General features: G+C 39.1%; 1 protein-coding gene across 1 annotated transcript; it reads left to right on the plus strand.

Moving 5' to 3' along the window:
* The first annotated feature begins 7,288 nt into the window (after positions 1-7,288).
* LOC138889589 (uncharacterized) lies at positions 7,289-8,775 on the plus strand. The gene is made up of 3 exons (XM_070172922.1): positions 7,289-7,554; positions 7,603-7,966; positions 8,086-8,775. Exons 1-3 carry the CDS (start codon positions 7,289-7,291, stop codon positions 8,773-8,775), a joined length of 1,320 nt encoding a protein of 439 aa, XP_070029023.1.
* The last annotated feature ends 9,090 nt before the right edge of the window (positions 8,776-17,865 follow it).

The following is a 17,865-nucleotide window of genomic DNA, read 5'->3' on the forward strand; positions in this document are numbered from 1 at the left end:
TTGGCGATCAGAACATATATGGATAGAACTTATAACGGGGTCTCGAAAAATAAGTAATTTCTGCTGGGCCTTTATCCTTTTTTTAGGTTCATTAGGCTTCTTATTAGTTGGAACTTCCAGTTATCTTGGTAGAAATTTGATATCTTTTTTTCCGCCTCAGTAAATCATTATTGTACGTTGAATTTGTCGTACGGTAATTGACATTAGTCAAAGTAAAGATTATTTGGAGATTATAAGGATTGTGCTATCTCACAAGTGATTAGTAAATTCATGAAAGTGAAAGGGAGAGCAAGTCAAAGAAAATGAGTTCAAGTTTGGCATTTTGGGGTAAAGTACGGCCCGAACTAAAATACCCGGTATTTATGGACTAGTACCATGCAAGGTACCATATGACCACGGTAGTATAATATATAAAATATATATGAAATATTTTAAAAATAAATAGAATTTTAAGTAATTTGTGGTAATTTTTAAATAATATGGGTAATTGGTTAATTATTAGACTAGTGGGGAAATTAATGAATTGATTAAGAAAAAAAGGTGGATAATTGAATAAGTGAGGGGGAACTCACGTGGCAGCCCTCATTTAATCCATAAATGTCTTAAAGTCATAACAGAACGTGGCAAGTTGGAATGTGAAGTTTGCAAATTCTTAAGAAAGTAGTAACATAATGTATGGAACGATTGATCATAAAGTTAACAAGTGCAGCAGCCTCTAAAAACAAGGAAAATACTTATTGGGTAGGTTTTGCACTTAAATATAAGCTAGGAACATTAAAGCCGATATGGAAAATTATTATGCTTTGATGGTCCGGATGGAGGAAGATATGCAATAATTGCAGAATCAAAGCCATCATGACACTCAGGTGCTAGAAGCTCGGAATCAGCAAATCGGGCGCCTGCTTCAGGAAAAGGGTATTATCCGAGAGAGGGTTAGAGCCATTGCCGACTACATTGTCATGAAATTCCATGCTTGTGAGGACATGACTCAGACCACTTTCTTCGCTACAGTAATGACATTTGTCTGTCAGATAATGAGCGATTTGGAGCGGCTTCAAGGGGATCTCGCACATAGGCTCGTGGCAAGACCGAATGATGTCCCACATGCCCCAAGAGTAGAAGCACTTATGTACTCATGATTTTTCATTTATCGAGTCTGTATTTCAGTTTTTAGTTTAGAATTTATTTTTGAGTCTGTTTGTAGTTTTAAAATTCCAAGAAATTGAATAATTTGAAGTCTTTTGTAATAGAAAGGTTTAGGAGTTTTATTAATGAAAATTGAAAATTCCCAAAAAATTATTTCTTTATTTTTTGCATTTATTTTCTTGAACTACGTAGTGATCTGATTCACGCAGCGTCGTGATACGTAGGCAATCCTTATCGGATTCGGTCATGATTTTTGTAAATAACTCAAATAAGAGAGGGATGTGAAAGGAAAGAACCGAAAGAAAACCCAAAAAGAAAAAAAGGAGAGCCAAAGAAAAACCAAAGAAAAAAAAGGGAGAGAGAGGAAAGAAAAGAGCGGAAAATGGCAATAGAAACACAAAAAGCCAAAATGGAAAGAAAAGAAAATTGGGGAAAGTAAGCAAAGCCGGGATGAAACATGCAACTGTTGCAAAACACGTAGAAACATATTTAACTGTATAGGTGCATCACACCCCAACGTGCGATTACCTATGTGTTAACTGATCCAAACTGACCGGTTTGTTGTTTACTATTAAGCCCAGGTTCTATAGTAAGGTGGTTGGTTTTGTGGTGGTCTGGCTTCACATCCATACTTCACGAGGTCAAAAGGAAGTGTTGAAATGTCTTCGGAAATTCCTCTGCCAACAATTCCTATTCTGGAGGATAGTCTAATCTCGACCATTCCAACTTCTGAGTCAGCAACTGCTAAGGAAAAAAGGATTTTACATCTCCGCATGATGGAAATGTGGGACGCCTGGGAAAACGGAAAAGAACTACCAAGTTCAATACCCGGATTCCCAGAGGTGTTTCCCAACGCAAGTGGGACCTCCAACATCCCCATAAGTTATCCAAATACCCCACTGGCATATCCTACCATTTCAGCCCACTTTGCTGTAACACCTTCTGAGGCCCGCCCCCAGGTGTTAACTTCAAGTGCGGCTTCAAATATATTCACCGCGCTACCTTATTCAGCCACGGCATAACCTACTTTACCCAGGCCTAGCTTCGATCCATCTTCCTTCACATTTCAAGCACCATCTTTTCCAATGGAACCAACCCAGTTTACTACCAATGCTTACCCTCAGCCGCCTCGGTACGAGTTTACCGCAGGGTAGGAGAAACAACTAAAACCCTTGAACAAGAGGAGATTACCAGAAAGATGAGAAGCATGGAGCAAAGTCTCAAAAATACACAGGGTCTGAGTGGGCAAAAGAGCGTATCTTACGCTGACCTATGCATGTTCCCACACGTACATCTACCTTTGGGTTTCAAAACCCCGAAATTTGAAATATATTATGGGCATAGGGATCCCATTGCCCACCTCAAAAGGTACTGCAACCAACTGTGGGGAGCGGGTGGAAAAGAAGAACTTGTCATGGCCTATTTTGGAGAGAGTTTGGTCGGCATCGCTTCGGAATGGTATATGGATCAGGATATATCTCACTGGCATATTTGGGATGACCTGGCTCTAGAACTTTGTCAGTCAGTTTCAATATAACATTGATATTGCCCCTGAGAGGAATTCATTATCAAATCTAAAGAAGAAGCCCCCGGAGAGCTTCCGAGAGTATGCTGTCAAATGGTGCGAACAAGCGGCCAGAGTCAAACCTCCAATGGACGAAACAGAGATGGTCAGTGTCTTCCTTCAAGCCCAAAAGGCTGATTATTACCAAAATATGATGTCTGCGATGGGTAAGCCATTTGCCAAAGCCATCAAAATTGGTGAAATGGTTGAAAATGGGTTGAAAACAGGGCGAATCTTGAGTCAATCTGCTACAAGGGCTACCTCCAAGCAATCCAAGGTGGGTCTGGAGGAGTAGCAAACCGAAAGAAGAAGGAAAAAACAGCAATGGCAACTTCAAGTGCAAGAAAACCCCATCCACCCATACCTCTTTTCTCTGAAAGAACCCCACAACATTACTATCCCTACCAAGATGTGGCTTATGCTATGGTTGCTCAGCCATACGCAGTGATGAATGCCCAACCCTACGCCAGGTCACAACAACAATTTAATCAGAACCGAGCTCCATTCCCCAGAAATCAACCTCCTCACCAAGATCACTATAATCCCCGACCTCCACAGAACAACTTCTGTACCTGGGAACCAGCCAAGATACCAAACATCACACCCATTGGTGAGTCTTATTCCAGCCTGTTCACCAAACTTGTCCAGATGGGTTTGTTGAAGCTTGTACCCCAAACTAGGCAGAACCCAACATCACCTGTTTACAGAGCTGGTACTCGATGTGCCTACCATTCTGGGGAAGAAAGGCATGATACAGATGATTGTTTGACCCTGAAGAGGGCTGTGGAAAATCTGATAGAACAAAAGAGAATAGTGTTACAGGACGAAGACGTTCCTAATGTAACCAACAATCCATTACTGGCTCACAACAACGGGCCAGTTATTGGAATGATCTGTGAAGACAGATAGTTTGACCTAGCTCTAAAATCCATCATTGCCATAGCCGATGTGGAAAAGAAGCCAAAAGCTGTCGCGAAACAAGAGAAGGGGGAGAAGAAGAGCAAACCTACCCCGCAGAATATAGAAAAGAAAGTGGAAGTTGAAACTGGGGCAGTTCCCTCCAAAGATGTCGTTCTCTATGTTCCTTGAGGCCACAAGAAAGAACAAATGTCATTGAGTCCTCTTAGAAGGTTTGAGCAAAACAAGGGAGCTAAAATGTATGTGCCCAAGGGGACCTATGTGGTGCGGGGGCCAATAGTTCTACCAAGGCTGAATGAGCCCGTGGTTATTGGTCGTGCTCCGTAAAGGCCCATGACAGATCCCACTGGCGTTCCATGGAACTATAACAAATCGGTAGTAACATACAAAGGCAAAGAGATCTCGAGAGAAGTTAAGGAAAATAACCCGGCCGAGAAGTACCTCAATCTGGAGGAAGTGAATAATGCCACAAAGAAGCGTTTCCTACCTAAGAAGCCAGTGAATGCTGAAGAAGCAAAAGCATTCTTCCAGAAATGAAAATGGCAGACTACGAGATAATCGACCAACTCCGAAAGTCTTGTGCTTAAGTCTCTCTGTTGTCTCTGCTAATGAACTCAACTGAACATCAAAAACTGTTGATCAAAACTCTTAATGAAGCATATGTACCCATTGAAACCACTGTAGAACAGTTGGAGAGGATGTCGGAGAGGTTTTTTGCAGTCAATCAAACTCTTTCAGCAAAAATGATTTTCCCCCGGAGGGGGCCGCACATAACAAAGCCCTTCACCTGACAGTCAAATGCGAAGGGTATTATGTGAAAGGGCCATGCTAGATGGTGATTCTAGGGTAGATATTTGCCCTCTCTCAACTCTGCAGCGTATAGAAATCGATATTGAGAGAATCAGACCCAACGATGTCTGTGTGCGTGCTTTTGATGGCATAAAGAGAGATACAATAGGCGAGATTGATTTGATTCTGACTATTGGCCCGGTGGACTTCGAGGTGACCTTTTAGGTCTTGGACATGGATACTTCCTATAATTTCTTCTTGGGAAGGCCGTGGATTCACGCAGCAGGGACTGTGCCTTCTACTCTCCACTAGATGGTGATATTCGAACATGAAGATCAGGAGGTTGTAGTTCACGGGGAAGATGAGCAATCGATTTATGGGGACCCGTCAGTCCCTTGTCTTGAAGCTAGAGAATGAAGTGAACATATAGTCTATCAGGCTTTTGAGATTGTGGTCGCGGACCAATGTGAAGAAGGAGACCCTTGCCCTCAACCCTTTCTTTCAAATACATCAATTATGGTGGCCAAAGAAATGATCAGACATGGTTATAAACCCGGGAAGGGGCTCGGGAAGTCATTTCAAAGAATTGCCGAACCTATCACTCTGGCTGCTAGTGAGAAGTTCTTTGGGGTGGGTTTCCAACCCACATCAGCTGATGGAAAATGGGCGGAAGAAAGAGAGAACAATGCTTTGGTTTTGCCTCAGCCGATTCCGCATCTTTATAGGACATTTGTCAAGCCTAAGTACAATGAGGAAGATGAGGCCTTTACGGCCGAAGAAATTGAAGAAATCTATGGGGCTATGAGGCAGATGTTGTATAAAACCCAGATGGTCCAACCAGGGGAAGGCTCAAGCACCACTGAGGTGCTATTCATGGGACCCAGTGCCAAACTGCAAAATTGGAGGGCTACTCCGTTCCCAATCAGGAGGGAATCTTGGTAGTCCAGTCCTGCCACTTTTTCTGCATCACGAGTTATTTCAGGGTGTAACTTGGATGTTTTCTTTAGTTTCCTATCTTTAATTCCCAATATAAACCCTGTTATCTTCAAATTCAAAGAAATGAAATCAATATTTCATCGTTCATCTTTCTTTATTCTTTCTGATTTTTGTTATTTTTCTCTTTATTTCTTCTTTCAGTTCTAATAATGCAGCTTTAAATAACATGACATGCTTGCAGACTTCATGCCCAGATTCAAATACGCTATCTAACTATGAAATAATGAACCAAGAATCAGAATATGATGAAGAAGAGACTTTTAGGGAAATAAATCGAGAATTGGAACAATTTGAGAATAAACATAAGCCAAACTTAGATGATACTGAGCCGGTTTATTTAGGTAGTTCTGAAGAAATCAGGGAAACCAAGATAAGCATTCACACAGATGAAAAAACCCAAGACGCAGTGATCCAACTTTTGTTTGAGTTCGAAGATATGTTTGCTTGGTCATACGATGACATGCTAGGACTAAGTGTTGATTTGGTGGTTCATAAGTTTCCAACTTACCCCGATTATCTCCCTGTCCAGCAAAAGCAAGGAAAGTTTAAAACCGATATCAGTGACAAGATTAAAGAAGAGGCCACGAAATAGTTGAAAGCGGGGGTGATCCAAGTGGTTCGATACACCACATGGTTAGCCAATGTAGCTCCAGTGCCAAAGAAAGATGGGAAAACCCGAGTGTGTGTGGATTACAGAGATCTGAACAAAGCAAGCCCTAAGGATAATTTCCCTTTGCTGAACATCCACATCCTTGTTGATAACTGCGACAAGCATGAGATACAGTCCTTCATGGATTGTTACGCAGGATATCACCAGGTGTTGATGGATGAAGAGGATGCAGAAAAGACAGCTTTTACCACACCTTGGGGCACGTACTGTTACAGGGTCATGCCTTTTGGTCTGAAAAACGTCGGGGCAACCTACATGAGGGCCATGATTGCCACTTTTCATGATATGATGCACCAAGAGATAGATGTGTATGTGGACTACGTGATCATCATGTCCAAGACCCAGGATGACCATGTTCGGGATTTGAGAAAATTCTTTGAGCGGCTGCGTAAATATGATCTAAAGCTAAACCCAGCCAAATATGCATTTGGGGTTCCATTTTGAAACTTTTGGGATTCATAGTCAGTCAGAGGGGCATCGAGCTGGACCCAACAAAGATAAAGTCTATTCGAGATTTGCCTCCTCCAAGAACCAAGAAAGATGTTATGAGCTTGTTGGGAAGATTGAACTACATCAGCTGATTCATTACTCAGTTGATGTCTACATGTAAACCCATTTTCAAGTTGTTAAAGAAATATTCAACAATCAAATGGACAGACGAGTGCCAATAAGCTTTTGACAAAATCAAAGAATATCTGTCGAACCCGCCAGTTTTGGTCCCACCTAAACCGGGAAGACCTCTGTTCCTATATTTGACAGTCTTGGAAAACTCCTTTGGTTGTGTCCTCAGACAACATGACGTGACCAGGAGGAAAGAGTAGGCGATCTACTATTTAAGTAAAAAGTTCACAAGCTACGAGGCTAAATATACTTTGTTGGAAAGGACTTGTTGCGCTCTGACCTGGGTAGCTCAAAAGCTAAGGCATTACTTGTTGGCCTACACCACTTATCTCATCACCAGGTTGGACCCTTTAAAATACATATTCCAGAAACCAATGCCCACGGGAAGGTTAGCGAAGTGGCAAATCCTACTCCCTGAATTTGACATAGTCTATGTCACTCGCACGACAATGAAAGCCTAGGCGTTAGCAGATCACCTGGCAGAAAAACCGGTTGATGATGAATACCAACCTTTGAGCACCTATTTCCCGGATGAAGAGGTAAATTCAATTGAGGCAATATCCGAAGATACTAATGCTTGGAAAATGTTCTTTGATGGAGCGCTAAATGAAAAAGGTGTTGGAATCGGGGAAATATTGATCTCACCCACTGGTCAGCATTATCCAGCCACGGCCCGGCTTCGGTTTTTATGCACAAACAACACTGCCAAGTATGAAGCATGTATTATAGGTATGAATATGGCAATTGACCAAGATGTCAAAGAATTCTTAATCATGGGAGATTCGGATCTGATTATACGACAAGCTCAAGGAGAATGGAAGACTCGAGATGTCAAACTTATTCCCTACAGGTAACATGTGGAAGATTTTAGCAAGCGGTTCAAGTCAATATAGTTCAGGTACATCCCTCGTTGTCACAATGAACCGGCCGATGCACTTTCTACTTTGGCCTCAATACTGCCATACCTAGGCAATGCCCACATTGATACCTTGGAAATCCAAATCCAGGAAAGACACGATTACTGTAATACAGTTGATGTAGAACCAAATATTCAGCCATGGTATCATGACTTCAAAAGATTTCTGAAAACTAAAGAATACCTCGAGCATGCTAGTGGAGACCAAAAGAGAACCATTAGATGGCACGCAAGTGGTTTCTTCTTGAGCGGTGATATCTTGTACATAAGGACTCCGGATCTCAACTTATTAAGGTGTGTTGATGCTGAAGAGGCCGGAAGAATCATGTATGAAATGCACGCAGGAGTGTGCGAACCCCACATGAATGGTATATTTTGGCAAAGAAAATCCTTCGGGCTGGTTATTACTGGATAACTATGGAAAAAGACTACTAAAGCTTCATCCGTAAATGTCATCAATGTTAGGTGCATGGTGACTTGATTCATACACCGCCTACAGAATTGCATCATATGTCAGCACCTTGGCCATTTGTTGCTTGGGGCATGGACGTCATTGGGCTGATTGAGCTGAAAGCTTCAAATGGACATAGATTCATATTAGTCGCTATCGACTACTTCACAAAGTGGGTCGAAGCAATTACTCTCAAATCTGTCACCAAGAAAGCTGTAGTAGACTTCGTGCATTCTAATCTCATCTGTCGTTTCGGTATTCCTACGACTATCATTACAGATAACGCTGCAAATTTAAATAGTCACTTGATGAGGGAGATATGTGAGCAGTTTAAGATCACGCATCGAAATTCTACTCCTTATCGGCCCAAAGCCGATGGTGCCGTCGAAGCAGCAAACAAGAACATCAAAAAGATTTTGAGAAAGATGATTCAAAGTTCCAGGCAGTGGCATGAAAAGTTGCCGTTTGCATTGTTGGGATATTGCACTACTGTGTGCACATCAGTCGGAGCAACACTGTATCTTTTGGTTTATGGAACTAAAGCCTTAATACCCACAGAAGTTGAAATCCCTTCTCTTCGGATCATTGTTGAAGCTGAAATTGAAGACAGGGAGTGGGTCAAAACCCGTTTTGAACAGTTAAGCCTGATCGATGAAAAGCGAATGGCCGCATCTACCACGGGCAGTTGTATCAACAAAGAATGACCTATGACTACAACAAGAAAGTGCGGTCTAGAAACTTCGAAGTGGGACAACTCGTTTTAAAGCGTATTCTTCCCCATCATCAGGAAGCAAAAGGAAAGTTTGCTCCTAATTGGAAGGGACCATACATTATCAGAAATTTGTTGCCAAAAGGGGCGTTATACTTGGGATACATCGAATGGAATGACCCTGAAATAGCTGTAAATACAGATGCAGTCAAAAGGTACTATGTCTAATCCTTCTGCAACAATAATCTTATGTGTTTGGGATGACGAAGGCTTAATTCTCGCTACCCCAAACACTCCAATCTTTTGCTAACCCTTTGAGCCGGTTACCTTTCTTTCATTACCCTCTTTAGAACTCGAAGATTTTTTAAAAAAAAAGAAAAGAAAAGAAAAGAATGAAAGAAGAATCAAAACAAAAAAAAAAAGAAAAACAACAAAACAACAAACAAAATGTTTCCCTGAACTACGTCCGACTTGATTCCGAAAGTATACGTAAGCAGCCTCTCTCTGGGGTTCAGTCACACCAAAGCAAAAATCCAATTTTCTCTAAAAGTGAAACCTGGAGCAGATGCTATAATGGTTCGGCGATGATCCCGCCTGAACGGTTCCAAAGTTGTAATTCGATCCAACCCTTTTTACCCAAACCTTGTTCAAGTCCTTCCGATCAATCGGCGAAAGGTTTTCAAAATCGGAGAACGCAGCTGTTTGGATCCGATACAATCAAGATAAGAGAAATAAAATGAGAGTCTTATTGGTGAAAACCCACGGGCACCGTAAGTCGACGGTGAGTAGAGAAATTGAAAATGAGAGAGTCTAATCAAAAAACTCGTAAAGAGCACTATAAGGCGATGGTAAGAAGAGAAATGAGAGAGGTCGAATGGCGAAAACCCGCAAAGGGCACCGTTGATCGAAAAGAAGAAACCCCTCACCACCATTGGTATTGAAAGAGGTCTGGCAAAGTTTCTCAGTTTTAAAACACGGGTCGCAATGGGTTTATGAGAAGTTGGATAGTTGTATAAATCGGGTATCTAGTTCAAGAAGCATGTCATGTCTATTGAAGTCTGCATGCACCCCGGATAAGTCCTTCTTTCCTCCCCGAAAGGGACACTTCTCCTTAAATTCATTTTCTTGTCCTTTGTTTATTTTTCCTTGAATCCCTTTCAGTCTAACTCTATTCCGAAACTAATACGAAGAAAAGGTGGCAAAATTGGTTTTACAGGGTTCTGCTTAATAAAAGCCAAGCCCAAAGAAAAGTACCCAGCCTCAGCGGGTGCATCAAGTCGATCCCGACTGGCCATGATGACTGATGCTCTGAAATCAGAGTTATTAAAAATGAAAAGAAATACAAGGTCAAAAGCCCCTAGAGGCAAAATAAGGTGAAAGGGCCAAAAGCCCCACATAGTTGAACCATCATCTGGAAAGTTTGGAAAGTTAAGTTCCTCGGCTTTAGGAGAGAGATTAATCTTCAGAAAAACCAGCAAGTAGCAGAGGTTCTCACCAAAAGAATTGGGCAGAGATCAAGTGATCAAAAACAATAACGGCCACAAAACCAACCACCGTTTCAAACTAACAATTGTTCTTTGTCTAAAAAATTGAAACAGGTGTAATCTTAAGCAACTGTGCAAGAAGTAGGTTCAACCAAAAGGGAAAAGATGAGAAAGAGCTAGAAACAGCTTCGTAGTAATAGTCAACCCGAAAGGGAAGTTTCTTCCAAATTATTTCCTGCATTTTTACTAAAAGAAAGAGAAAATGCAATGGAAAATTAATTGAACTGGAAAAAAAAGATAAGAAGAAAATTCAAAAAAAGGGATAGCTTAGGATTCCTAACCTCAATCGTTTACATTTTTGCCAACATTAGGGCTCCAATCCCTAAGTTGAGATTTTTAGACATAGGGCCTCCATTCCCTAGTCGCCTTTTGCCAACATAGGGCTCCAATCCCTAGTTGAGATTTTTAGACATAGGGCTTCCATTTCCTAGTCTCCTTTTTGCTAATATTTGGGCTCCAATCCCTGAGTTGAGATATTTACACATAGGACCTCCATTCCCTAGTTGCCTTTTGCCAACATTAGGGCTCCACTCCCTAAGTTGAGATTTTTAGACATAGGGCCTCCATTCCCTAGTCGCCCTTTTGCCAACATTGGGGCTCCAATCCCTAAGTTGAGATTTTTAGACATAGGGCCTCCATTCCCTACTCTCCCTTTTGCCAACATTAGGGCTCCAATCCCTATGTTGAGATTTTTAGACATAGGGCCTCTATTCCTTAGTCACCTTTTGCCAACATTAGGGCTCCAATCCCTGAGTTGAGATTTTAGACATAGGGCCTCCATTCCCCAGTCACCTTTTGCCCACATAGGGCTTCATTCCCTAGTTGGGAATTTTTAGACATAGGGCCTCCATTCCCTAGTCGCCTTTTTTGCCAACATAGGGCCTCCATTCCCTAGTTGAGAATTTTAGATATAGGGCTCCATTCCCTAATATTTCCTCCTAAAGACACACTATCCTTATTTTATCGCTTTCAAAAAAAGTTTAGATCTTAGTTAGAAATAACTTACGAAATTTTGCTAGTGAAAACTGGGGTAGAAAAACTTTGTTCGTTTGTTTGTTTTGGTGTTTGAGCAGGTCTGACCTCGAGGCACAGGATTCGAGATGACCAAAAGAGTGAGTCTCAATCCAGAATAAAGAAAAGAAAAACAAACAAAGAGAAGTGAACTCAAAGTGCAGAAGCGGAGAAAGATACGGAATGCTCAAGATATGATTGAAGTCACAAGTTTCGCATATCCCGCTTTGATCCAAATCTGAAGAGAGAACCAGCACCTACAGCTAACGAGCATCAAGATTCAGATCGGAGTATGCAGCGAGAACTACCCAAGACTCAAGATCAAATTTCAAGAGATTTATAGATAGGAATCTTGTAACTCGTAGCTGATAGGATTAGCTAGCTCAACCTTTTATTTTTTATTTTTTGGTGTAATAAGGAGTTCAGCAAGCAGTAGCAGCAACAATAACAGTGAAATCACAGCTTCCCGATAGTCACAGCTACCAAAACTTCAAGAACTACACTGACCTGTTTCCTTTATAGCTGAGGATATGTAGGCAACCTTTGAAGCAAGGTTCGGTCAGGCTCTTTTCAAAAAATGCTTATCATGGAGTTTCAAACGGGCAAAAATCCCTCATAATTGCTCATTTTATCTTTGCACGAAAATCCTTCGTATCTCCGAGCAAAGAGGGGCAGCTGTGAGCATGTGATATTTGCCTCACATGAATTACTCCTACAGAATTTCAAAAATTATATTTTTTCTTTTAATTATTTGTTATTTTAGAAATTATTGTAGAATTTTTCTGATTGTTTGCATTTTGTGTGCATGTTTAATTTTTAGTTAATTCATGAAAAATACAAAAATACGTTGCATTTGTATTTAGGATTTAATTTTACATTTTGTAGATCAATTAGTAAATTAGTTTGTTTTACAAAAATGAAAAAATCACAAAAAATAACTTATTTTTTGCATTTTTATTGTTTAATTTCAAATTTTGGTAGTTTTCTTTTAATTTGGTATTTAATTAATTATGGTAAATATTATTTAGAGCTAATTAGTTTAATTTGGTAGGATAATTCGATTTAGTGATTAATTTAGGTTTTATTTTTAATCTTGAAAACAAAAAGATTTTTGAAATAAAAAAAAAAAGAAAAGGAAAAGAATGAGAGAAGGTATGGTTTTGATCCATTTTAGTTAAAAATTACCAGGCCCAATTGAATTCCCCAATTACCTGACCAAACCAGCCCAAGCTTGTCCCTTTACCCGGTCCAAACCCACTCAGGAACCAAACGACATTGTTTTGGTCTCTCATCATCTGAACTGTTGACTTTACTCAATCGAACGGACGTGAACTGGGGTCTGTGACAGTATATAACTGTCCGAACATTACCCCCCCCCCCCTAATCATCTCTCTCATTCACCATCTTTAGAGAACACCCTTCTAAACCCTAACACCTCCCCAAAAATCCCTACCATCTCCTGTGGCGGCGCCACCCCAAAATCGTCCCAAATCAACACCCCAAAGCCTTACACCTTCCTCTCTCCCAATCTCTAATTGTTTTCCCTCGAATCCCTCTGAAACTCGTCGAATCTTAAATCAAAGTCAAACCCTAAAATCCCAAAAAACTCAAAATCGAGATTTCAGTAAGGTTTAAGGTCTAGGTTAATTTTATTCTTGTGTTCTTGATAAGAATACAGGATTAATGTCAAACTCGGCCGAAAATTTAAAGGTTTGAAGATTTTGGCAATTTCTATTGTTCGGACCACTTCTTAGGTATTTTCTTTATCTTCTATTATTTAATTTTCATTTGTAGTTCTCTTCTGAACTTCTTCTGTTTCTTTCTTTTATTTTTCTGATTTTTGTTTTTTCCATTTCTTCAAACCATCCGTGTTTGCATGTTAATTTTAGATTTGTTTAGCTAGTATTTTATTTCTGGTTTCGAGTTTTGTATGTGGTTGGATTTTCTGTCTCTACTCTTTCTTAGGAGGCTCAGGGTTTTAGAGTTTTTGGACTCTGCAAGCTTTTGGGCTGTGTGGGTTCGTCTGAGTTTAATTGAACTTGGACCCTGAAAATTCGGAGCCCAAAACCCAGATTTTGCGGACACATAACAATTTGATTTGGATCAATTTGACCCATGTCTGTTTGGTTTCTGGAGTAAATAGCAGGGGTTTTAAGAGTAGTCTAGGGATTTTAGTTTAGGGAATCTTCAGTAACTGATTTAGGAAGCTGCTAGGAAGATGTCTTTGGGACTAAATTGAAATGCTGATTTTTAAACTAATGGTACAACAGCAAAAATAAAAACTCTAAAAGGTTTAATGTGCAAAACTAAATCCATTTTAGGCTTCCCTAAGGCTTACCTATAAAGGCACTCTTTCTTCATTCACAAAAGAGATTTTTAGAGACAAAAATTTCTGAAAAATTACAAAACGGTTGAGTTCTTTCTTTCAAAAAAAAGTATTAAAAATGGCCTGAATTTCTGCTTGATTTTGAGTTCTAATTCCCTTGTGATAAGTTAGAACTTAAAGAGGTTCAGTAGAAGTTGTGCATTTGGGGGTTTTGAATGTTGAAATTAGTTTGAAATCTGAGGCTTAATTTGCTGACTTAGGCACTGTTTCATTGCTGGTGCTAAATTAATTTTTGCTGCTGCTCTCTTGCTGATTCTTCACTTCTTTGTTTCTCTTCAAGGTATTTCTTTGAACCATTGAATGGAAAGTGAAGTTGTAAATGTGGTTATATGTATGGAAAACATGGAGCTTGTTGGAAAATGCATTTGAGCTCGTTTGTATTTGAAGAGCACTCTGCCTATGCTCATAAGCTATTTAGTTTCTTCTTCATTGTATTTTTAGACTCTGTTATAGTGTTGGATAAATGTTTCTTTCATTTGCTTAGTTTAAATATTTGAAGTTTTCTAATTATATGTGTGGGTGGTAGGGAATTAGTGTAGTAGAAATTTTAGAAGAGTTAAGCATGTTTGATATCTGCTTTAGTTTGTTGAAATCAGTGTTGTTGAGGGAACTTGTTTGAATCTGTTTAAGTTGATGTTCCTAAGGTCTGAAACCAGCAATTTTCATGTTGAAGTTTATCTAGTGTTGTATTTGCTATTTGGAAAACCATGTAGTACTCTACTTTGTAAAATCGTTAACGGTTTTAAAATTATTATACTGTTTACAATTATTTGGATAAGAAAAATGGTTTGAGTGATGACCTTAAGGGTCAAGATATGTACAAAATTACTATGGGTGTGATTGTAAGCATGTTTAAGTCAAGTTTGATGTTAAATTTAGATTGTTTATTTGATAATCCCTAAGATCTTTATTTGTTGTTGCATGTATGGAAAAGGGTTTAATTGAGGTTGGAAGCTTATGCAAATGTTCATTCAGTTAGCTTGAACTGATTTAAATCTGAGGGTATGTATAGTTGTGCATTGTTGACAGTTAGCTGGGTTCAATATTGGTACCCTTTTAATTTTCTGATATTGTACGCATGCCTGGAGACTCGAACTCGAGTCTCGCCCTATTTCGTCCTTGGTTCTCAAAAGGTGTAGGCCCTTTTGGGCCTAGGAACATGAGACCCCCTGAAACGGAATTGCATGGCCCTATCATGTTTGGGCCTGCCTTTTAATTTCCCCACCTAAATGTTGTTGATGGCCCAAGCCATTTTCTTTCAAATAATTGGCCATGTTCTCTTCAAGGCAATTTTCTTTTAATTAGTTTGAGCATTAGTATTAAAAGTAGAGTTCAAATTCCATTAGTGTTTAATTAGTTAGATTTCATTAAATAGATTTGGGGTGTGTCGTATTAAATAAGATTAGTTTATAGCCCTCAAAGCTTAGTTTGAGTTTCCTTTAAAATCGGAATCGAGGTGTGCCATGCCAAATAAAATCTCAAAAATGCATGGCCCTTATTTAATTAATTTTAAATCTTTAGAAATTGAGGCGTGCCATTTAGTTGAATTTTCCATGCCCTCGCAAATTTGAAAGTGCGTAGTTGCTTTAGGTGCGTAATTTAAATTAATTTCCTTAAAGTTGAGTGTGCATTTCATGTGACCCAAATCCAGATCTCAACAATATTAAATAAAATGTGCCGCGGACCGCGGGTGCATTTCATATGGCGTGGTTCAAAGATGTGTTTTAGATAATGTTGAATCTTCTTTAAAAAAAAATAATTAAAAGCGGTTAATAAGTTAAAATACACCATAGGCTAAAACATGTATTAAAATCAGATAATAGGCCAATTATGATAGTTTAAGCGACCGTGCTAGAATCATGGAATCCGGGGGTGCCTAACATTTTCCCTCGGGTTAATAGAATTCCTTATTCAGAATTTCTGGTTCGCAGACTTCAAAAGGAAAGTCAAATTTCATCGATTTGGGATTTAGAATAGACCGGTGACTTGGAACACCAATTAAAATATTCCAAGTGGCGAATCTGAAATAAATAAAATAATCTCACTTCGAATAATGTCACTTTAATTTGAAAAACTCTCTTATATACCCTGTCAGGTGTTTAATAAGGAGGTGTCACACATGTAGGGGTGCCAATTGTGAGTTTGACATATTGAGCTTTAACCTAAAATTAGAGATACTTCAAAAAACAAGTGTTAAATAGTGTGTGTTATGAAAATTTGTATCAAATAACCATTATTATCCTCAGCCCCACGGTGGGCACCAAACTATTTACCCTGAAAATCGGATAACAATTGAATTTATAAGTTATTTTAAGGATACATGAATTAAATTGATTAAAAGCGATAAATGGAATTGTAATTAAAGTGAACAATTATAAAATAAATTCAAACTGTACAACTTGGACAATTATAGTCTTGAAAAGTAAGTCTCACTTGAACTGGGTGCAATTCAAATGATATCAAATACAAGGGAACAATAGCTTACAAAAAGAAAGTAACATTATATTGTTTTGGGATGTGTGTAACCATGTGTTTTACAAATAATCAGATTTCCTTTATATAGTAGGGGAATCCTATTTTAGCTACAATTTTATAAAAGATAAAAAATTCCATGATTTACTGATTATCCGATTTCTCATTGATACGTGCTGAAATTCCCGCCGTGATACCCGAAATATTTCGGGCATCCGTTATTCTGTCTGGCGATGTTTCCTCGAGTTCATTCAGGGTCAGGGTTGATTCTGGGGTCATGAACTCGATGTTCTCAAGGACGGACATTTTGGCTTCATATCCTACTTCAGTGGAACTCGGGGTCGATCTTCAATCTTTCATATTTTAATCCCAATATGTCATGCAATGGAGGAGCCATATTTTGACCGTATACAATAATCTCTAGCGTGTTGGTACTACTTTCAATTAATTAAGATGAGGCCAGTGAGCCATTATTTGATATCTTGTTGTTGTTTAACCAAAAAATGGGATTTCGGTCAAAGCTTTAATTTGGAAGAACTCGGGTTACTGATAATCAAAAGAATATATGAAAGAAAGTAATTTGGCTAGCAATAAGATAATCAGAAGAAACGCAAGTAAATCGGTATATTCAGATAATATTTTGTGTGTTTACAATTGATCTGTTCTCTCCCTTTTATAGCTACTTTGGAGATATGCATTTTGCCTTTGTCATAATAAAGCCATTATGGGAAATTAAAGACATTAAATGCTACGTTATATAATCATTGTATTTAATACAGATTGTCTAACGTTTTCAGTATTTAAGGCTCATTAAGTACTGTATTTGTACTCCCTTGAACTGTCAGATTCATTCCCCTTGATTCTTGGACTTAAATAGGTACGGGCGCTGAGTCTTTTGAATAACCACTCGTGCCTCTTCCTTTGCCTCTGCTCGTATCTGTTGCAACTCGTGCCTCTTTGCCAATCATAACTCTTTGACCAGTCTACGTGTCATGACACGCCATCTTTATACCACTTTAATATGTAAACTCAACTTTTCCCAATACAGATAGTCCCCCAACTTGCCATTTATTCATCAATTGAATATTTGGGAAGTGGATTTCATTAAGACGAGAATTTTTGTCATCATTAATGCCATGATAGAATCAACGCTTTATTTGTTACTTCCATTTAATGTTCTTCAGCCGTGGGACCTTTTTATTGGATCTGCAACTTTGCAGCATTTTTTAGGGCTTTTTCACAGCTTCACTAATCACGAAGCGTCAGTTCTCATTATGACCTTTCCATCAATGTACCTTTTCCTTTGACGGTTGCTTCGTAGCATAAATATAGTTTTCTTCATTGTCACATAATGTTTTCAAAATATTCAGTTCTTGAATATTTGTTTGTTTCTTCCTCGTACTATCATGTTTTCATCAAACCCTAACCCTAGAAGGGTCCCCATAGTTGATAACTTCCCTGATGTCTCCAGTAGGAGCAAAAGAGGAGGTAGGCTTCGTAATTTAGGATCTTCATCCTTGTATGGTTTTTCTCTTCCTTCGCCTAGTTCTGGCCCTTCTTCTAGAACTAGAGGTTCTCTTTCACACAAATCTTCTTCTAGAGGTAAGGAATCTTCTAAACCTCTTCGTGAACCTCTAGTAGAGGAGATAGTTCCCGTGGAACTATCTTTCTA

Source organism: Nicotiana sylvestris, chromosome 4 (assembly GCF_000393655.2).
Source record: "Nicotiana sylvestris chromosome 4, ASM39365v2, whole genome shotgun sequence".
NCBI classification, from domain to species: Eukaryota; Viridiplantae; Streptophyta; class Magnoliopsida; order Solanales; family Solanaceae; genus Nicotiana; species Nicotiana sylvestris.